The following is a 21,929-nucleotide window of genomic DNA, read 5'->3' as shown; positions in this document are numbered from 1 at the left end:
CATTTCACCACTGAATATAAGACACTCGGTGTATTTCACTTCTAAATATAAACACTCTGGTGCAAAGTACATGTTAACTAACTACGTGCTTGTAAATATGGTACACTTATACTTTTTTTCAAACTTGTGCTCTCTCACAGGGACAGCTTTGGCATGGGTGAGGAGGGCCCAGGCCAGGGTGCCAGCCTTCAGAAGGGTTCCTGCAAACAGCATCTTTTATCTACCTTGGCTCCAATAATTCAGTTTCATGTGCCTCTAATCACTTTTATCGTCCCTCAGTCACTGTTTTTAACACCTTATGAGCCCCTATCCTTGCTCTGCCACAACATACCAACACCCCCTCCAGACCCATAACAAAAAGGTTTTCCACTACCCTAATGGAGCTACGCTGTTGGCAAAGCACACGTCCTAAAAAAGAAGTGGGGGGACTAAAACAAGTTAGAAAGTTTGCAGTGACATCATGGCGCATGATATCGCAGCGTGTGACATCGTATGTGGCATCACAGGAAGTAAAATCACAGGAAGTGGCATAAACAACTCAGGACCTCATAGGAAGTGATATCAGAAGAAGTGACATCAGTTCTTAACATCTTAGACATATGTTTAGCAGTTCTATTGTGTATATTTGAACATATTACTAGATATAACTAGAAAGATTTTGCATCTGGTTGTTCCAAAAAACTGATACAACTTCGAGACAGAATCTGGGCCTCAAATTATACATTTTTTTTTATATCCCCTCCACAAAGAAATCGGCAGCAAGGAGAAATGTGGCAGTAAATATGTTCTGCTTAATTGGTTGCAAAGTCTGCATTTTAAAATATCATATGGGGTTAAGGCACCTGCTGCTGAAATCTTTGTGTGCCCAGTAAATCTCAGGGAATAATAGTGGTAAGATAACTCTAGAGGTTAATACATTTGCTAGGGACATGTGCTTTGTCTAGTTCCAGTTATGAATCAAAGTAGCATAGTAGGTTAATAGGTCTCCTGCAAAGCACATTATGTAAAATGCAGATGAGAGATTTATATTTAATGCAGCTAGGTTAATGGGTTACTGCTTTTAATACAAAGATCCTTTTGTTACTTGCAATTCATAAATTGTAATCCTTTTAATATAGCTTCAGTGAGCTACGAAGGACATGTGACTCCTATATCTTGTAACACTAACTGTCTTATGTAACACACCCTGTTCATTGATATATGCATACATGATTTACTGTCAATATATCATGTTTACATGTGATGTAAAGTGCTCTGACACCTTGCATTTGAATGAGTAGCCCTATACATTTTTTTTTAAAGATGGTGATATTTGAATTGTGGAAATAATGGGACAGACCACCAAACCTGGCTTTCTTACAGTGCATACATATCTTATATACAGGGACAGAACAAAGTCAAAAGCATGCATCTTATAAGTACCTGTCAAGTGAAAAGCTGTGTGCCTTTGTTTCCCCTCTATTGCATTTTAGGTATGAGACTCCAGATAGGTCTTAACCAGGATTATCGAACAAAAGGAGGCCTGATGCCCCCTTAACTTCTGCCTTTTTGCCTAAGCAGTACTTTATTTGGGTCAGTGTTTGAAGGTGGTGGGCTTGGGCAGTCATTTTTTGAGGACAGGACTTCTGTGTGCGCAACTATTAGCAGTGCATAGTTACATTAGGGCTCTCTTACCCAACCACCACCGTCCCCCGGAACCCATTTTGTGAAGAGAACTGTTTGCCGGCAGCTGCGGCCCGTTCAATCTATACGTCGCTGCACATGCGGGACTAAGTGCTTTCGAGTCGTGTGTGGGTGGAAAGCGTTCGGTAAACCACTAATGTTGTTATTATTGCCATGGGAAACTGTGACGGGTCGCAGACTCCCCGCGCGCACAGCCGCACACGTCCCATAAAGACATCAGCGCAGGGTCTCTCTCCAGAAAGGCAGGCACGCGCGCCCACAGTGTCCCCCGTTAGCTCCTTTACACAAAGCAGCCTCACATGCAGCGCTTGGCCCATTATGCGTTGCTCTCTTATTTGATGAGACGTAATGAGATTAATTCGGAACTCCTTTTGAAGGCTAATTACATTTTGTACATCCTCATATTTGCTGCGCGTGTGACATATTCGGCGCATTCACTTTCATTTTTTCCCTGCCCTCCTCTCTGAGCCTGTTAGTAAAATGTGTCGCTGCCTTTGAGAAATATAAAGTGGGTAGAGATCAAGGCGGTGGCAGCCATATCACAGCGCTGTCAGCTGGTGCAGAACGCATCAATTAAGGCTGCCATAGAAGCCTAGAGAGGTCCAACTTAGAAAGGACATTCGTTGACAGAAGATGACGGGTCACAGAAGGCCGGAACATTGTGGAGTCCGCCAGTACCGGTCTAAGACCCTCCTTCTGAGTTTAGGATGAAGAGAATTAGGGAGAAGGGAATTTATTGTTGTGGCCTTTATCTCCCGCCTCATAAATCAAGCCATTACGAGATAAAGTCCCAGAACTGCTGAATAAACGGGTAAGCTGAAATTACTGGGGCCTTTTACGCAGGTTTTCACTGAGTGTGTGGAATTTCCCTCTCACATTTAGCATCTGCTCTGAGCAAGTGGGAGATGTGAGCTGCAGTGGCATTGAGGGTCCTGGTGAAGGTGGTGAGCGTGTTGCATACTGAGAAAGCTCCAGGGTTGCTAGGGGAGCATATATTGGGCCTCTCTTCTCTGGCCCAATGTTTTTACCAGCTGCGTTGTTGCACGAGGTAAAATTGGGCCTGGCATTCCTGCACCTGGTAATTTCAGGTGCAGAGTTCTAGTCCCCCCCAGCTCCCCTCCACCAGCTGCTCCATCCAACGTTTATTGGATCCTTCAGTAATACATTCCAACATGAGCTCTGTCACTGTCTAAAGGGAAGCTGGAGCTTATCATATGTTTCTGAAATTCCTCGTTTCAATCACCTAAAATGGGCGACATTTAGGTTTTGCAAAGGGTCTCATATGCGACCCCTGGCGACCCCCAGCTTGCACCTTGCAACCCCTGTCCATGTCTTTGCGACTCCTGGCCTCAGAGGTGGCAAAATCCCTGGCAAGAACACAGGGGCGCCTACACATTCCACATTTCAACACATTTTACTTTACGCCAGTAGTGAATAATAGAACATTATTCACAATTAGTATAATAAAACATGGTGCACACTTAGTTCACCCGGAATCTTTGATGGCAGCAGTAGCAAGTAAACATATTTTTAAATGTAAGTTGTGTGCATGCTTGAAATGAGTGTGTGTATGTGTGAGCATGTGTCTTTTTGCAAGAATATGTATGTGAATAAAAGTGAGGGAGAGTGAGTGATAGGTAGTGAGTGAGATTCTTAGAAATTAAGACACAAATGTAGTGTTCTTTGCAAGGTACCCTTTCACCAAAGATGCTGTTCTGCCTTACATCAAGGGGAAGAAACAAATGCACCATATTTACTAAGATACAGGACATTGTTTCTCGTCCTGTGTTCTGGTGCACTTTTAGCAGCCACGCACCAACACACACACACACACACACTTGCTGGAGCCGCCTCGCAACCCTACAGGAGCACAAGAGCAGCCCCACCCGCCCATTGAAATTCTGTATGGGGCTGATTGCCACATACAGAATGACAATGGGGCAGTCAGGCATGTTCAAGCATGTGGTGGGGGCCTCCTGCCTCAGTGTACAGAAGGGCCTTCTGTTAGATAAAAAGTTAAACTCCCATGCTGCAATGTTAGAGAACACTTCATTTAAAGAAGCCTGTGAAATAAGTTTAAAAGAACAGGTTATCGTTCTTTCACTGTCTCATCATTTTTGAACTGAAGTATTTTCAATATTATATTCAACAAAGCCATGGTTGCTGCTTTTTTATTTTAAGGAACTAGCAACCATTGACAAAGCCAATAGCCCTGGCTTGTTGTTGGTGCAATGATAGTTGCTGTAATATATATCTGGATGCAATGACATAAACAACATAATACCAGTCGCGCGGAACACTATGCTAAGTGCAGATTTTTAGCCTAGGTGTTTTAAACTGCACTCTTAATTACATCCAACACCCCCTTTGAAGAGACCCCCCAGTTTTTTTACACCGCTTAAAGCCCTGGAAACAACACCATGTTACAGTAACCTCACATCCTGGGACTGTGCATCATGCATGACTTCTACGTTTTCAGTCTGCCTATGTGCAGGGGCATAGTGAACTCTCCCCCACCGCACCCCACCCCTTGCTGTAGTTCGTTCTTGATAGGCCACTTCTGCCTGCAACTCTGCAGACAAAGGCTCAGCTCTTAATGTGGAATGGTGGTTGAGTAAATAAGTGAAGGAATGTCTGAATAGCTGGATGGATTACTGAAAGGATGAATGCATGAATGAAAGGGGGAATGGATAGATAATGAAAGAAAGGGTGGATGGATGAGTGAATGAGTGGAAGTATGGATGAGAGAAAAGGTAAGTAGATGGATGTATGGGTGGAAAGGTAGATGGATGGGTAAAAGTGTGGATGGGTGTGTGAAAGGATGGATGGATGAGTGAAAGGGCAGCTGATGGGTGAGTGAATTGGTGGATGGGTGTGTGAAAGGATGGATGGATGAATGAAAGGGTAGATGATGGGCAAGTGAATGGGTGGATGGATGAATTGATAAGTGAAATGGTGAATGGATGGATGAGTGAAAGGGTGGATGTAAGGATTGATGAGTTAGTGAAAGGGGGTAGATGGACAAAAGGATAGATAGATGAGTGAAGTGAAAGGGTGGATGGATGAGAGAACAGATGGCTGGATGTGTGAACGGATGGTTAGATGAGTGAAAGAATGCATCCCAATTACTTTAAGGAAGATAACAGGAATTAGATACCACCCACCCACTGGTAAAAAAATGGTGGGGAGCCACGGCCAACTGCCGATTAGGTCAAGGGAGCCATAGGTCAAAAAAGTTTGGGAACCACTGACATAGAAGGTAAGTGGGATTATTTTTTTCTTTCTTTTTTCTTTTACTTTTGTCTCCTCCCGCCCAACCACCCTTCTTACATGCCAACTGCCACTGGCCACCAGAACGCATACTTGCATAGCTAAACTAAGACTGTCTTTTTTATTTTTTCTTACAGAGTTTTATATAGTGCGAACTTGACCCGAATCGGGTATCAGAGCGCTTTTCATTGCACCAGTTGCATTACATGAGGACACGTTCATTTTTGTTAGGCTCGGTGAGATTAAGTGATTTGCCCAGAATCACAGGATGTTTAGCATCAATGCCGAGACTCGAACCCGGTTCCCGAGATTCGAGGCCAACTCCTGTCCCCACGCTGTGGATACACAGTAAAATGCAGTAGTGTGCTCTTAGAAAGCAATATGGTACTTATTACATATAGCTTGAAGTCAGTCCAATTTAAGAATGCATATGCTGTTCTCTTGTTTATGTGTTCATTCATTAGTCATTATTCAATCACAAAAAAATGTTCAGACAGCCTTCTTATGTATTATTCCTTCACAGAAAATATTCAACCAGCCAACATGTTTTGTTTCCATTTAATCACTTCTTCTCAGCTGTGAATAATGTAAATACATAACAAATACATCTTTTCAGAAATAAACATTAAAAATATACGTTTCTTTCTTTTTTCTTTTTTAATGCAATGACACACAAATTTTAAAAGCATAATTTTGAAGACCTCTCTGTAAATACGATATTTATGATGGGATGCTAACAATGTGTGTCACTCAACACGTAAACAAAAGAATTATTATAAATCACAAAGTAACAACACAAATTGCAATGACTGGTAAAGACATTTCACTTTGCGGTACACTCAACAAATCATTTGCAGCATGAAAATAAATATTTAAAAGTATTTTCTTATTTACATATGGGCACATTTTAAAATTATTTTTAATATCTTTATTGCCATTTGAAACAAGAATAGAGTGCACAACATTTAAAATATATTCTGAAACCAAAAACACAGAAATAGGAGGAGAAAGAAGAAGAATAAAACAATACATATGGTCACATATTTGATATCAAGACACTGCGCAGCTGACCGAATGCCAACATTACTTTAAGAGTACATTTATTTTGTGAAATATTGGTTGTCGTCATATATAAAGGCAGTATATTCAGCCTCATATTAAGTTGCGAACTCCCAACAAAGAATGTACCTGAGCGAAAAATCAATAATATTGAATCACCTTCACAATCATCAATATATCAAACTTATCAAAAGTATAATTAACTTAAAGTCCCCTTTCAGTGATCTGTGAAAAGGATGTACATCATCATACATCTTTATTTGGATTAATAAGAATGCATAAAAGAATATAAACAAAGTAAACATACAATACATTTTCATAACACATTGTCGCTATATACATTTGTAGGTCAGCATCGTGTCTTATTCGACACAACAATCTTGTGTGCAGAAATTGTGAAAATGCATAGGAACATTAAAACTTTTTCTAGCAACTGCATCTTGTCAACTTCTTATAATGACCTTGTCAGTCTCAATTACACAATAAAAACATATAGTGCAAAATCTGTCAGATGTACAAAATCACAGTAATTAGAGATACACTATCAAAGTGGAAAAGGCATTTAGGGATAGGAGAATATAGGAGATCATGTGAGTGATAAGGTATTAACATAGAAGATGTAAGGACAGGCTGGACGTTTCTTCTTTATTCAACCTCATATATTAACCCGTTGGCTGCATCGAACGTTCAGCTCCAGGGGTGAACGTTTGAAAAAAACGGGTGGGGCAGCGTCGGCCAACGGACGTGTGCAGCACTACCAAGGTAGTGCTCGCGACGACCGTTGGCCGATGGCAGCAGGCAATGGGTTAAACATTCTAGCCATGAATAGGATTTCCTTCTCTTAATAGCAGACAAAATATATGAGGAAACTGTACCTGTCTCAAACAATTTACATAAAAAGGTTTTCATTAAATTGAGTTTCAAATCTCTTCTCCATATAAGTGACAAAGTTATCTATCAGATACTGCAACCGTTAGCAGTTCTAGATAGCAGCATCGCATCATCTGTGAATAGGAGGAAAGGGGTCGGTAGCTTAGCGACTCTCAGGGCATTGGCATTCACTTGTTCCAATATTTTATTTACCCCATTGATGTAAAGCGAAAACAAAAAGGGGGCGAGAAACCCCCCATTTTCTGATTTGTCTTGTAACACTGAAGCTTGATGTACATTCCCTGTTTGTTCCATACCATAGATGAGCAGTCAAGGGGTTATACAGCCAAGTGTGAGATAATGTCTACAGGGGTGCCCATTTTTGCCAAGGTCTATCACAATTTGGCATGATTTACACGATCTAACGCAGTACTCAAGTCTTTAAAGCAAGTCTGCATGACCTTCCTTGGCTGTGGTGTATTTACTGATAAAGGGATTTAGATGTATACACTGTTCCACTATGCCACTATCTCTCCTGAACCCATACTGGGAATCAGTAAGCACCTGATTATCTGTTGCCAAGGTTTCCAACCTCTCCAAAATAATTCTTCCTAATAGTTTAGTGGTTGATTCCAGAAGGGATATTGGGTGGTTACACCTTGGGGCACGCACCTTGGGCTGAGGCTTTACATACCTGAGTCAGGATAGGTGCCCAGAGTGTAATGTGGGATTTACATGTATCTATAGGAACCGTGTCAGGGCTGGGTGCCTTCCCTTTCTCACACTTTTCAGTTGCAGTGTTTACTTCTTCAATGCTGATAGGTTGTAGATGTAATGATCCTGAAGATTATATACCAGCTGTAGGCAGATCTACACCTTCATTGTTGGGATTAAAGGTCCCACCAAAGTGACTGATCCAATCTGTTTGATGGACAAGTGCCTCAGCCTTTGGGGCTGAAATATCCTTACGGAATGGCATTTTAATTGTTCTCCAAAACAATACAGTATCTCCAGGCTTTGATGTCTGTTCCAAACTGGCCCAGGCCCTCTCTGGTAGATTTTTTCCTCCACCCAATGCTTGCTTGTAAATCAGCCTTAAAGTTTTAACCTCCTCCATATTTCTAGGTGTAAACTGCAGGGCTTTCTTAATTTTCTGGTTCGCATGTGTGCAGTGATGGTCAAATCAACCAGTGTTCTTTATTGCTGGAACCTTTATTTGTGACTCTTAAGTTATCAGCAAATGCAGAAGTTATTTCACCAAAAGCGGCTAATATCTTACATTCAGAGATGGCCCCTTCTGTGCAAATGATGAATTTGTCAAAGTTATCTTTTACTATTCTTTCTAGAAAGGGATATTCATTTATCCCTGCCACTTGAGACTTGCACCATTGTTACCCTCTGTTTGGATGTGTGCTGCTAGCTGCGGCCCCTCTTTATGTAATGTTTTAATGTTAAGGGTGTGTATTGATGGGGAATGGCCACTAAAGATGCTTGATTCAAACTCAAACGATTCAAACAGCCCCAATCTATTTTCTGATAATAAAATATGGTCAATGGTCGAACTGCAGCCATTCCCTTGAAAGGTTGGTAGTGGGACCTTTTCACTATCAGGCCTTTTCCCCAGCAGTTCTAGATTATGTTTGAAAATCATCTCATTTATGATCTCACCATATGGATTGTATAAGAAATGTGTCTGGCCACTTCCTGTTTCGTCCATATACCTGCAAGCCTCTCTATCTGTGAGCTGACATTTACTTATATTAAAGTGCCCCACCCAGATAAAAACACAATTTGCCTCGAAACCACTCACAAAATCTGCTAGCTCATTCTCAAGATCTACTATTACCTTACTACTTATGTTATAAGTCTTTATAATGTTCAACCATTCTTTATTCTTTATATTATTTTTAATGCCAGCAACATTCCATGATCTAATGGTTAGCCTTTTTTCGATATTACTGAGATCTCACCACTTATTTCTTGCTGCTCTTTTGTATCCTCCAGCACCCTTTGATTGATCACAGGCCCAATTGTCCTCTGTTGTAAAAACTCTTCACTACAGCTGCTGAGTATTGCAAATCTGTTGAAACGTGTCCGTTGCATACCCATTCTGAACTTACATAAGTGGTGCAGAGGTGAGAACCCATGATAAAGTGGACTTTTGACAGAGGTGTTTATAAAAGAAGCCTACTGTTACAGCTGTAATCCTCCTGTGAGTGTTATCCATAAGCTGCTGACTACAATAGAGATCTGATAGGAGGGATTTTACTACAGCTTGATGTCGGACGTTAACTATAATACAATCACCATAACCTACTTATCTGGAGTGCCCAACCTAGTTCACCCTTCTCACCATTGCGATCGCGGAATTGTCATAACATTTTATAAATAGGTCCACCATACATTTTCAAAGCGAACTTCCAATTTCCCCACCTCCTTAGGTCGATGAATCTTTGCCACCGTATTTGAATGGAGCTCAATCATAACATCTTGATCGACCGTGTCACTGCAATGGGCATCCAGGACAAAGCCAGAGCCCTGCTGTCCTCCTTTCTCTCCAATCGTACCCAGACGGTCGCACTGGGCAACTTCCACTCTGCCCAAATGACCTTACCGTGCGGTGTTCCACAGGGCTCATCTCTAAGTGCGACACTTTTTAATATCTATGTGTCGGACTTGGCCAGCATCATCAAGGCACATGGGATGGGCCTAACATCGTACGCAGATGATACACAGCTGGTACTTGCCATAAAAAACAACGGAGAAAGGATAGCAGCCAACTTCCAAAATTGCATGCTGGCCATCAGTAACTGGATGGCCAGCAACTACCTTAAACTCAACTCCGATAAGACGGAAGTTATGATCTTTGGTAAGCTCTCTCCTATCTGGTCACGTTCCTGGTGGCCCTCAGATCTCGGTCCTCCACCTAATCCTGTCCCCACGGTCAAAAACCTGGGAGTTATTTTTGACGATAAATTGACCTTCGCACCCCATGCAAACGCAATCGTCTTTGCCTCTTTCTATAAACTTAAAACCATTAAAAAGATCCTTCCGTACCTCCCTCCAAACTCAGGAAGGACGTTGGTTACTGCCTTTGTGATGTACGCTCTGGACTACTTTAATGGACTCTTTGTCGATGCTCAAGAAAGAGTCATACAAAAACTGCAATCGGTGCAGAATGCAGCAGCCAGAATGCTCTCGGCCACCCCGAAATTCAAACCTATCGCACATGTAATTGAAGGTTACCTCTGGGTCCCGGTGAGAAACCGAATAAAATGTAAGGCTCTGTGCATTGCCTATAAAGCTTCTCGAAACCTAGGTCCCCGCTTTCTCTTAACCTCCTTAGGCATCCATACACCCAACAGGCCACTTCGCTCTTCCAATGCCTACCTACTGTCAGTGCCAAGGACTAAAACCTCCTCCTGGGGCGATCGACGATTTGTTGTCTCGACAGCAAGACTATGGAATTCCCTCCCTTTGGAGATTAGATCTTGCCAAACTTTGTTGGCATTCAGAAGAAAAACAAAGACCTGGTTGTTTAATCAATAACTCCCTTCTTTCTCTGTCACGTCCGCAGCGCCGAGACGCCTCCGGGCATTTGCGCGCTTTACAAGTTTCAAAAATAAATAAATAAATATATCTCTGTGATAATCATCGTTTACAACATTAAATATTAGGTCAATGATGAGAGGTTTGATGAAGTTATAAAAGTTGTATTTTCCCTTGAAGATATTAGTCTGTACGCCATATTTAGATTAGTCAAATAAATTAGTTCACAGAAATATTGAGAAAATATGGTTAGAACAAGCATACAAAATAACAGCGTGTTCCATATAGGAATTAATCCCTATCTTAATATAAAGGACCTTACCTACCCTAGCGAGAACCCATGATGAGTTCTATTGGAAAAGAGCAAATACATTTTAAGAGCAAAAGACTAATAGCTTAGAAAGGTCAAACTCCCCGTAAAGAGTAGTTCTGGAAACTCAGCCGAGTTCCCTATCAGTTGCAGTAGCAACCTTTAAAACAGGTAAAGGGATTAGATCACAGCAGTAGCAATGATCAGCATAAAGATAAAATCCTCACAAAGGGTAAGGAAAACAACAAAGAAATCCCCATTAGCAGTAGCTTATGGCAATTCAGGCTAGCATAACAAAGTGCTAAGGAGCATGGCAGGGCAGAGTAGGTGTGCACAGACCTCTAGCTAGGAACACGTACTATGAAGAAAGCACCAAACATGCTGCAAACTATGAATGTTTAATTATTTCTAACCAATAGAGACCATCTTCTGATGGTGTGTCTTCTTCTGTCGCAATTTCCACGGTAAACATCCATGTTGACATGTAGGTATATATCATATTATAAAAAAATGCATCTGGAAAGGTTTTCATAAAAACCGTTGCAAGCATACTCTGTTAGCTGTTTGGTGTTGCACTGTGTAAGAATGGATTGCTCTATGAAACGAAACATAAATATCTAGCATGTCCTCATTAGATCATGGAATTTTATACGACAGCAAGCATTCTCTTTCATTAATATATTTGTTCATTATAAGCCTGTGGCAGAGGAAACTATCTAAAATATGGTCATATAGTGTGAGGAAGGAAAGAAATACATTGTGCAGCAAAGATGTCAAGTTCTGCAGTTCAAATATAACGTTAAATCAGCATTTAGAAAAAGGCATTTATTTTCTTAAAGGGATAGGAAAGAATCAAGAAAATATTGAGGCCTAGGCAGTGAAAGAACGATAGAAATTAGAGCTTTCTGCAGAAATAAGCAGCATTTTCCCTTATTGTACGTTTAATAAAAACACATTTTCCTAACCACTATATGGACACATATTTTCTTTGTTAACATTAAGGCATATTTATATATTATTATGAGGTTAAAGTACTTAAAAATGTTCAACTTCCACACACCATTATGATTTCATGGAGTATATATAGTTAATATCACAGAGCAGATCTGATATCTAATGCAGAACTTTGTTTTGTTTTTTAGGGCACTCCAGATCTCTGTTATATGCGAGTCTAGTATGGGAACATACTTCAAAATAACCTCCGTTAATAGATGCAAAGTGTCCAGTGCAGTCAACAAAAGTCCTGTGTTAGCTTCACCATGATGTCGAGCGGTTCTCACTTCCTTAGATGTAGGTGGAATAGGGTGCCCTTCCTGTATGTCGTTGGTAGTGTGTGTACTAAGTGTCCTAGTGAATAATGGCCCATTGACTGTCCTCTTTAATACTGGATGCTCTAATTCGACAACAGCTTTGATAGAAGCAGCCGTGGATTTCGTTTAAGGCTTGTCAGCATTCTGATTTAAGCCAAAGAAAGTTTAACAGCCTGTTTAGGTGTAATAACTCTTTCCTTTACTTCTCTTATTTCAAGTAGGAGCTTCCATTCAATGTTATCCTGTTTAGCATGGGCTCTTTTAATCATCATCGCCAAGTTCTTAGATATAGGCAATTCCTGCTGTATTTCAGGACCTCTAGAAAGACTACGTTTTCCACTGGTCCCTGTTGTCCTAGTGGGTTTTTTAAGTCTAGTGTCCAGAGTTTCTATCAGCTGTCTGCATTTTTTTTGCTGGAGGAGATATCAGCTCATTATTGGAAGAGAGTCCTGTTATTCCGAGTGCATATTTGTGACACAGTGTGCCTGATCAGAATTTGATGTATTTATTGCTGCTGGGGCAGCATACAATAGATTTTGAGTCTCGATAGTTGACAAAGTTACCTCACCTGTGACTTCCACAATGCCACTACCTAGATTCTCATTTGCAGCCTTCTAAGTTACAGCCAGTCTTTTTCTGTGTTGATGATTTAATTCATTCTTAAACCCATTGTGCTGGTAAGGTAATTGGTTATAGAATTGGTAGTTTTTCAACACTTAGAGCATTTCTCAACAGGGCCTGGGCTAGTTTCCACTTATCCATGGTTGTTTTTTCTCTAAGGACAAGTTCAATCCCTTTTACTGTAAATATTAAATAAGAAAGGGAAAGTTCTTACCAGGGTCACTTTAATCCAGTAAAAAGTCTCGGCCCAAGGGAGAGGGCCCAGTCCGGCCTCGTACGGATGTGAATGGGTGCAGACGGGCCCGCTCTTTGCCCAGTCTTTGCCTAGACACACACACGGGCACGTCCTATGCTGCAGGAGTTTGAAAGTGCTTTTAAGCGCTGCTGCATCATTTCGAGGTCAAGCGGCCCCACCTCCAAGTAAGTGCCAAGGGTGTTGCTGGGGGACATAGTCCCACCCCAGCCAGTTACAACACCAAACAGTGTTCTGTCCGGTAGCCCTGCGCAGCCTATACCCATAGGCCGCTGCTCAACTAATGTGTTTAATTATCCTTTGGTGGACATACTTCTATGAGTTGTATAACAGTACTGTACTGAGTGTGTGTGCGTGGCATGGTATGAATGATCACTAGATAGCCAACCATCTCTTCACAAAGGCTAATAGGGACTCACACATCCCAGCAAAAGCCACTGTATTTGGGGTATGTGGCAGAAATAAGTTGGTCATATTTAGGGCTAAGGAGGGATAGTAACTTCATTTAACCCGTCTTTCCCAGTTTGTAGGTCTGGCCAGGGCAGCGTTTGTGCTGTCTCTTTGAGACACGCTGTATTCAGAATATCAGCTTTAAGCTCCGCCCATGTTTTTAATTGGCTCCTTTCACTGTCTTTTGTAAATGCTACTTGTTCATTGGTTAATTTGTTTAGTAGTCCCTCCTTATCCCTACCTTTCTCCTGTTGTAACCTTCCATAAGGACTGCCCCTGTTACATGTAATCTTACTTGGTTTGCTTTATTTACAGTTTTTCAGCACTCTTTTGTTAATTACTTTTTCATAGCTGATGTTACACACTGTTCATGTAATTTTAGTTGTGTTTTTTTATTGTTTCTGTTACATTACCGTGCGCTGCTCCGTAAAAGTGTGTACAAGGCAACATTCCATTCTATATATTTTTGTGCAGCATAGCATGCCGCGCTTCACTTTTTTTGACAATGGATACTGCCTGACTTTAGTTTTCTTGTGCGACACTCGCCCAACTCAATCTTTTCAACACTCAGTGTCACTTGCAAAACTCCATAGCCCTCTGTCTCGTGCACTGTTGCGGCTGCTAACACTTTGGTAGCGCCCTCCATTGGCAGTCTGTTGTGCTCGGAGATAGGCAAAGCTCCAGCAAAGTAAACACAACTTCTCACATCCTAGCAAACCAGCCCTCTGCCCATCATTGAGCTGGTGCAATAGATACTTGGCGCAGGTGCACCGTTCCTGGTTGCTATTCCATGGGCAAAATAAGAGCCTGTCCAGGCAGGGAGTAGGTAAGTAAAAAAAATTCTCATTTACAACGCTAATAGCTCTAACTTTCACCAATGGAAGACGATTTGCATTGCAAATGTTTATTAACCTTGCAAGACAGACCCCAGAATAAATATTGTTCTGGGCACTGCCTAGACAATTTTAACCATCACTTCATTTAGATCCTACACCCTTTTTCCTTAAAAAGTGCTCCCTTGCAAGAAAAAAGGTTGAAGCACAGCCCGATTGTCAGAGGATCTGGAAGAACTCGATGATGAACCATTTCACTGAATGACATTCAGTAAGTGAGAGTACCTTTTAAGAAAAAGGTTTTTCTCATAAAACCCGTGGGATCCCATCACATGATCTAAGGTTGACTTTCTTTTGATTACTGCATTGTATATTGGGTGAGTTCTGAACCTCCTGTATCACTCTTTCTTCCCTATCTTGATATTTATACTCCCTGAAAATGGTCAGAAGGCGTACTTTCATGTTGTACTACATACAAAAGGAAACTTTCTCTCACCCGTGACTTATTTTTGTCTTCTCACTTTATTACTGCCTCTGTGCTCTTTGAATTGTCCTGTTGCTTTTAGGGCTGTTCTCATACTACCTCTTACCGTACCCCCATTCGCTACCTGCTTCTGCCCTCTTTGTAAGTACTTACTCTATCTGTATAGCTATTGCAGTCCTCTCTACACCTAATCCTCCACAATCATATATATTTACACCTCTTTTAAATCTATTAAATTTTGTGCTTGCACTCCTATTTCCTTTTTTTTAAATTTCTTTGAGCTCATTATGTCTAACAGTACTTCCTGATGAATGCATTGCCTTCTCGCCATACCTATTTCCATGTTAATATCTCTCATCACTTTCCACACTTTCCAGAGTGGAGTGCCTGTGGTTTCCTCCAAATCTCTGTACCTGTGGTATCTCGTTCTCTCTTGAGGGAGGTCCCCAGAGTTAGCCCTATTCGCAAACATATATGTGCACCGCATCTTTGTGAAAAGTTACATGAGCAAATGAAGGCATAAAAAGGACAAAACCCTATTCCCAAAATCGAGAATGGTGGCTTTTTAACATTGTACTTTGGTCTAACTTACACCTCTAACATGGAATTGCAATGTTGTGAAGTCTGCTCATAATGACACATTTGTGGGCGTATCATATTGTGTCCACTTTATATGTTGAGGAAAACCCACAAAGTAACTTATTTGTATATGTTCACGAGCCCTTTCCAGGTAGTGGGCCATGCAAATAAATTTCCTTCTGTCACTTTCATATAGTTCATGAGGTTAAAATTGGGGTGTAGGATAAGGGTTCTCTCAGCTAGAAAGTCATCCCTCATTTCCTTATGCAGAAATGTACATTTGTGCATTTAAAGGGCTTGATTCAGAAAGGTAAACTTACACTTTTCTGTAACTTTACAACTGTTTGCTATTCAAAAAGATATGTTACTAGTAGTATATTTACCACTGCTGAGTCTCAGTACATAAAAAGATAGTACAGTTCTATCTTTATATGTGTGGCGACCAAGGCTTTAAGTGGGGGGGGGGGTCTGTGGGGGTCTGAGACCAGTTTTTTTGGGGGGCCTCAAAAGGGGCCTCTATTTTCGGGCCTCAAAGGTCAAAGGTAGGGTGACCAGATGTCCCAGTCTTTGTTGGTGTTTCACTGCTTAAGCTGTGACGTCATTGTAGCAGGAAGGGAAATCCTTTGAAGAGAGACACTTTCTCTCGGGATTTCCCTTCTCTCAGCACCACCTACGTCATCGTGCCAGCCATCGGCACAACAACAGCTGGTTAGAACTGGCACCACCCTTCAAGGGTTTGGGGAAATCCTGCAATAGATTTTTAAGTAATGTAAATAATTTTTACATGTTTTTTAAAGTGTTTGGTATTTTATGGCTTATACTTAATAAATATACCTTTTTGTCTATTTTATTATCCTTTGCTGGATGCGACTTCATGATTTTCTGAAGCACACAATGCTAGTTATCTTGATTTAGGGTAAACATCGTTTACAACGATGTTTTCACAACGCGGTACCTTTACACCGCGGCTGTGACAACGCAAGTCGTTACCACGACTTGCGCTGGAGGGCGCTCAAGGTCTAAATATAGTTAATTTACTATCCTAACACCTTCCCTAGGGTCCACGGGGACTGGTGTTAGAATAGTAAATTAAACTATTCGAAATCCGCGCCCCCCCAACGCAAGTCGTGGTAACGACTTGCGTTGTCACGGCCGCGTTGTAAAGGTATGCGTTGTGACGGTACGCGTTGTACCGTCATATATCCTTGATTTAGACCACGCCCCTACTCGGATAGGCCACATCTTATAAGAAATTTGCCACACCCCTTTTAGAGCACCGCCAGTTTTTTTTCCCACTTAAAACCCTGGTGGAGACTCCGCACTCGTAAAAGTACTGTTCATAAAATAATTTAGTGACCAGCAAAAATCGTAAACTCATACAAAAGTGTAACTTTGCCCTTGTGAATCAGGCCCTTAATGTAATAATGGATACACAGTCCCGAGAATCTGTGCTATTTGCAGAATACAGGATTATTCTTTCTGAATTTCATAAAAAATGGAAATGTGCTCCAAACTTATCTTTAACCCTAGCAGAGTATGTTTACTACTTTCACTAGGGAACATTTGTGAATCATTCCCATCTGCCAGTAGGTCTGTATGTCCGACTGTCTATCTTGACTGCTCAAAGCACTAGCAAGTGACTAAAAGGTACAATGGGACCACTTGATAAAAAACTGAAAATAAATGTATTTGAAACAGAATCTGTTGTAGCTGCACAGACGAACTTCATAATCTTTTGCTCTGCGTTCTTCAAAGGTTTGCCAATGTTTGCCGAGTTAAACAATTCGACGGTCTATTCACCTAAATTGAAATCCCATTTAATCTTACATATGTCATTGTGGAGTATGTATCACAGAGATTCTCAATCTATACAAAGTAATCGTTATTAATAATGTTCTGTAATTCACTTTTAAATCAAACGTGAATGAACTCGGCTGTCGCCGGGTGAGGTTGAGAGCGTCTTAATTATTTCTCTCAAGCCGCCGTTGTCTTCTGACAGGTCACAGAAGCCCGTGGAAGGCCTAGTATTATGACTGACATTTTGTGTGAAATGACACTCTCGGCACAACGCTTGGAAGGCAAAGTGGACAGAGGTTATAGCCGTGCATGAAGGACGCTCGGTCATTCGGTTAAGGATCCCCCAGCCTTTGAGTTTGAACACAACAAAAGAGATCAAACTGTGAGGCGACGCTCGCCGCTGAATCCTGTCAGGGCCGCCCGTCATCCATATACATTACCGCCAGAGGAAATGTACGGTGCGCAGAGCATGCTGGTCCGAGGCGCGCGCACAATGCTGGCTGTCAAGAGTTCCGCATTCGCCGAAGAATCCTGTGGGAAAAGTCTCGTCTCTGCTGTCTCCCCTAACCCTGGGTGTTACTATTTTAATTTCGATGGCATATTGGAAAGCCACTGCATGCGGCGCGTGCTGCATTATTGAGGCTTCTTAAGAGGGTATGGGGAGGCTGCAGGAGGCAGTTGTAATGTTCTTCAAATATATACTTTTCAGTGTGACCTCAAATGAGTTATCCTCATGTGCCGACCTTTGGGCTTAATATTGTGAGGCTGAAAATTAAAATTTCAATAAAGCAACAGCCCTAGGACATGAATGGCAGTCTGGCTCCTTTCGGGTTTGCACACATGTTGGAATGATTAAAGCAAATATACAAAAACTCTTAAGTACATACAGTTTGCGCATATCATTTAGAACAACCCCTACATCCAAAAAGGCGTAGATCAACACATAATCAACGAATTTCCCCTGGGAATATTGTATTTCCAGCTCTGGTAATGCTGAGCATCATCAAGAATATACTTAAGCACCAGAATTTTGAGAGGATGCAAAACTATTTGTACGCCTATGGAATTTGTGAATTTCAAGGATCTGGAATTCCGTACAATTTACACAATTTATTTATTGGGAAACTGAGTTGGACAGAAAATGGCTTATATCTCGTGACTTTAGAACACATGGCATGCCCTCGCATTGAATTTTCATGCAAGATACCTTGAAATTTACTTTTGTAAAATGTTGCCTAATTTTAAAATGATTTTTGCAATCTCTTGCACTTAAAAGGGCAGCACTTTGAGAACAACAGCTAATGTAAGTTACCTGTCACTGGCATTCTAAGCAGCCCCCTACCAAGTTCAAATCAGTTCTTATTTATGTGCTGAAGACTTTCTTTGCTGAGGTCCTACCTCAAGGGAAGTGAATGGCACACCATAACCATTTAATTATATGTCTTTTCAGGTGAGTGTTTCCTAATAGAACCACAATATAATGGCGCATTCAGGATGTAGGTGCATTAACCCAGAGCACCGTGCTCGCCATTTTATCTGACAAAGAGGCACTCTGGCTACTGATGCATATGAAGTCAACATTGAACTCTCACTGAAGCACTGCAGCACCTGGGAGTATACATGAACCTCCAGGGACCAATAGACATAACTTTGAGGGTGTGAGTAAAATATCACCACTAATCCCTGCTACGCGTTTTAGCCAATGCATTGCACATTGTGCCCACTTTGGACTGAATTAGTGGATGTCTGTAAGCATCAGAAAGGATATGGCTCTTCTTTACTCCTATAAGTGCGGCAATGCAGTGCGGAAGAGCTGAAAATTGATTTAGGACAGGGAATGTGCAATATATTGCTGACCCTCATTGCTATTATCAATAACAAACAAAGATATTGATATTACATATCTGTTTGTGGGAAACACCCAATACCTCTTAAATCCTATTTTCTGTGTGATAATGGGGATGTGAGTAGGAAGTACTATTTTTCTGCTTTTGTTTTGCCGTACATATCTGTAGTCTTTGACACCCTCAGTGCCCTTTATTTAACATGTTATCACTGCACCGTAAAAGTTCACCTACTTACCTCTGCGTAACATGGATTATGCTGGTCGCATTGTCACTTTAATTCAAAATATCATCCAGCACTATTTGCATTATGACCGTTTTCGATTTTTGAATTATTCATTATTTGATCCTTTGGTATTTCAATTTGACGAAGACACCACAGTTGACTCAGTTCTATTCTTTCAGTTTGATATTTACTGTTGTACTTCACTTTAGTTCCCTAGGGAGCGTTTATTTGTGCTCATTTTATATATTTGCACAAAGATAAAGGTCAGTTGCTACCCAAGGGCGAAAGCTCTAAACAGTTAACAGGCCATTTTCAAGTTGAGCAGCGGATGGACTGAAGGTGAAGTAGGGATGCTTCTGGACGAGGGAGGCTGTTCACAATGTTGCAGATTTTCACCTTACTATTATATTTTTTTGTATTCCAATATCTATTTTTTATACGGTGCTCTCAATTTCACTTGGCAGGCCAGATAGCCATTGTATTAGACTATAAAATATATTGTCTATATTTATATAATTCATCAAGAATAATTGTGTAATATGGTCTGTATATTGCTACTTCTAGAGGTTCTTGTAACATAAGATATCACAAGGCTGAATGTCAAATTGTTTGTAAATGTCACCAGAACCATGAAATGACACAATGGAATCATATTACTCATGTTACCATTATGGGTTCTTTATATTGCATGTTTATTTGGAGATACTTGGCTTGCAAAATTTGTTTAATTCAAAGTGCAGTTATCAATTACACTGGTTGGAATTAAAATGTCTAGACTTTGTTCACCTTTCATGAATAAATTGTTGATAAATAACAGATTATGGTGCGGGCCAGTGAAAGAATGCAGTTCTGTGACTATGGCTTTTACGCATAGTTGTGGATTTATCATGTTTGCCATATAATTGTACGATTTTTAGATTTCAAATAAATTCTGTTTCTAGATGAAATGAATGCAAATAAATAATGCCACCAGAAAGTGTGCTACATAAGTTGCCATATTTTTTATGCTGCACAATTGTAGATGGAGTAACTCTCTGCATGGACTTCAGCCTAACTTGCAATCAGGGTCAGAACATTTAACATCCAGTCTACCTGTATGATTATAAATGACATTGTTTAATGCAGTAGATTCAGCATTTATGTGCCACCACCGTCTTGCAATTGAAGAAGTTATATACTCTTTCATAATTGCATGTCAAGCGATATGTGTGGTCACCAAACCATGGCATCATCTTCTGGGTTTATTACTTGATGTACTTCCCTGCTTTTCAGAAATTGTTGAAACTGTTATTACCCTAGTTTTGCACAGATGCTTCCATTTCCTGGATATGATTCTATTGTTGTCTCATTTTTTGCGATTTCTATTGTCCTCATGTCTAGTTCAGTGCAGATTGTAATATATCTTGTTTTAGAGACTATATTTGATCCCAAAATTATTTCGACAAGTTATATTTTCTTTTATAGGATTCTGTAAGAAATTGTTTTTAGTATTCCTTAAAAAATTACCTGATATTAGTGACCCCAAAAATATTTCGAAACTAAGGCTTATGAAATGTGCAGTAGGCTGATTGTTGCATTGCTTTGGTGGCAGCTGGATTAGAACAACTGAAGTGCTAAACCAGGTTTCTAATTGTCTTTTTGCAGTCTGCAAACCTGGATTCTTCAAGGCCTCTGCTCAAAGCCCGACCTGCAGCAAATGCCCACCGCACAGTTACACCCACCAGGAAGGGTCAGTCACCTGCCTCTGCGAAGAGAGCTATTTCAGAAGGGAGTCTGATCCGCCTTCCATGGCATGTACAAGTAAGTACTGGGAAGTTCATGCAATCTAATATCTGCTATTTTCTACATGCTATCAAAATATTGAGTTTTTTTGTGTCCACCTGTAGTTACATCGAGGCCACAATATAGACTGCCAACAAACAGTCAAGATAAGTAGAAGCAGATTTAAGAATAATAAATCTATGATTCCGTGTGTTTACTTACCCCAATGTTCTGTTGAAAGTCGATATTCTGGAGTTGCTATTTGTGCAGGGTGATATTATTGACCTCAATAGTTTATTATATTACCCTTTAGTTATGAGCAAATCCATGTAAGCTAATAGCTGACTTTCACAAAATCTTACAAAGTATGAACAGGTTCACCTCTTGGAAAGGGGTCGAGCCTTGTGGGCGCTGGGCTTTTCCATTCACACTGGAAGGCCATGATGTTGTGGGAGCCTAAATCTAATATTTTACTGCACCCCCATGTTTTGATCATATACCTCAGGCAGCTTGGCTCTTGCATCCTTCATCTTGCGACAAGAGTCACCGCCCTCAACATTGGACCACACAAATAATCTTAGCAGAATAATACAAATAGTGACTGGGACAACACAATAACTGAGATCTAGATCAATAAAAAGTTAAAGGATTTGATTGCAAAGTCTCAAAATAAGCATGACATAGAACTGCAAAATATACACTATAAAGGCTCGGGTATAGTGTACATGGTTAAACATTAGAATTTTTCTAATTCCAAATAATCAACACAAATCTTAAATGGAATGGACAGAGACCCTGCTAGCAAAGGGAAAACATTAAAATAATCGAACAGAGAGCTACGAGGAATAGGGAAGTCAACTATATTATATTTGTCAGATTCATAAGAAACACTGAAAGCATCTCTATGAGAAAAAAAAGCAAGGCTCTCAAAATTCGACAGAACAGGGAAGCATCAAATGTGCAGCATCCATAGTAGAATAGGAAAAGTCTCTCGCTCACTTCCAAACACCAATGGTTTTTATACACATTT

General features: G+C 40.7%; 1 protein-coding gene across 2 annotated transcripts in view; it reads left to right on the top strand.

Annotated features, from left to right (window-relative positions):
* EPHA5 (EPH receptor A5) overlaps positions 1-21,929 on the top strand; it is an 835,947-nt gene that overhangs the window by 451,032 nt on the left and 362,986 nt on the right. For both annotated transcript variants that reach the window (XM_078676244.1, XM_078676243.1), the window contains exon 4: positions 20,783-20,938. In XM_078676244.1, coding sequence (XP_078532370.1) covers positions 20,783-20,938 — 156 coding nt within the window. The remainder of the gene's footprint in view (positions 1-20,782; positions 20,939-21,929) is intronic.

This window comes from Lissotriton helveticus, chromosome 2_1 (assembly GCF_964261635.1).
Source record: "Lissotriton helveticus chromosome 2_1, aLisHel1.1, whole genome shotgun sequence".
Taxonomy (NCBI): domain Eukaryota; kingdom Metazoa; phylum Chordata; class Amphibia; order Caudata; family Salamandridae; genus Lissotriton; species Lissotriton helveticus.
The sequence above is the reverse complement of the archived record's forward strand: the minus strand, read 5'-3'. Positions and strand labels throughout refer to the sequence as shown.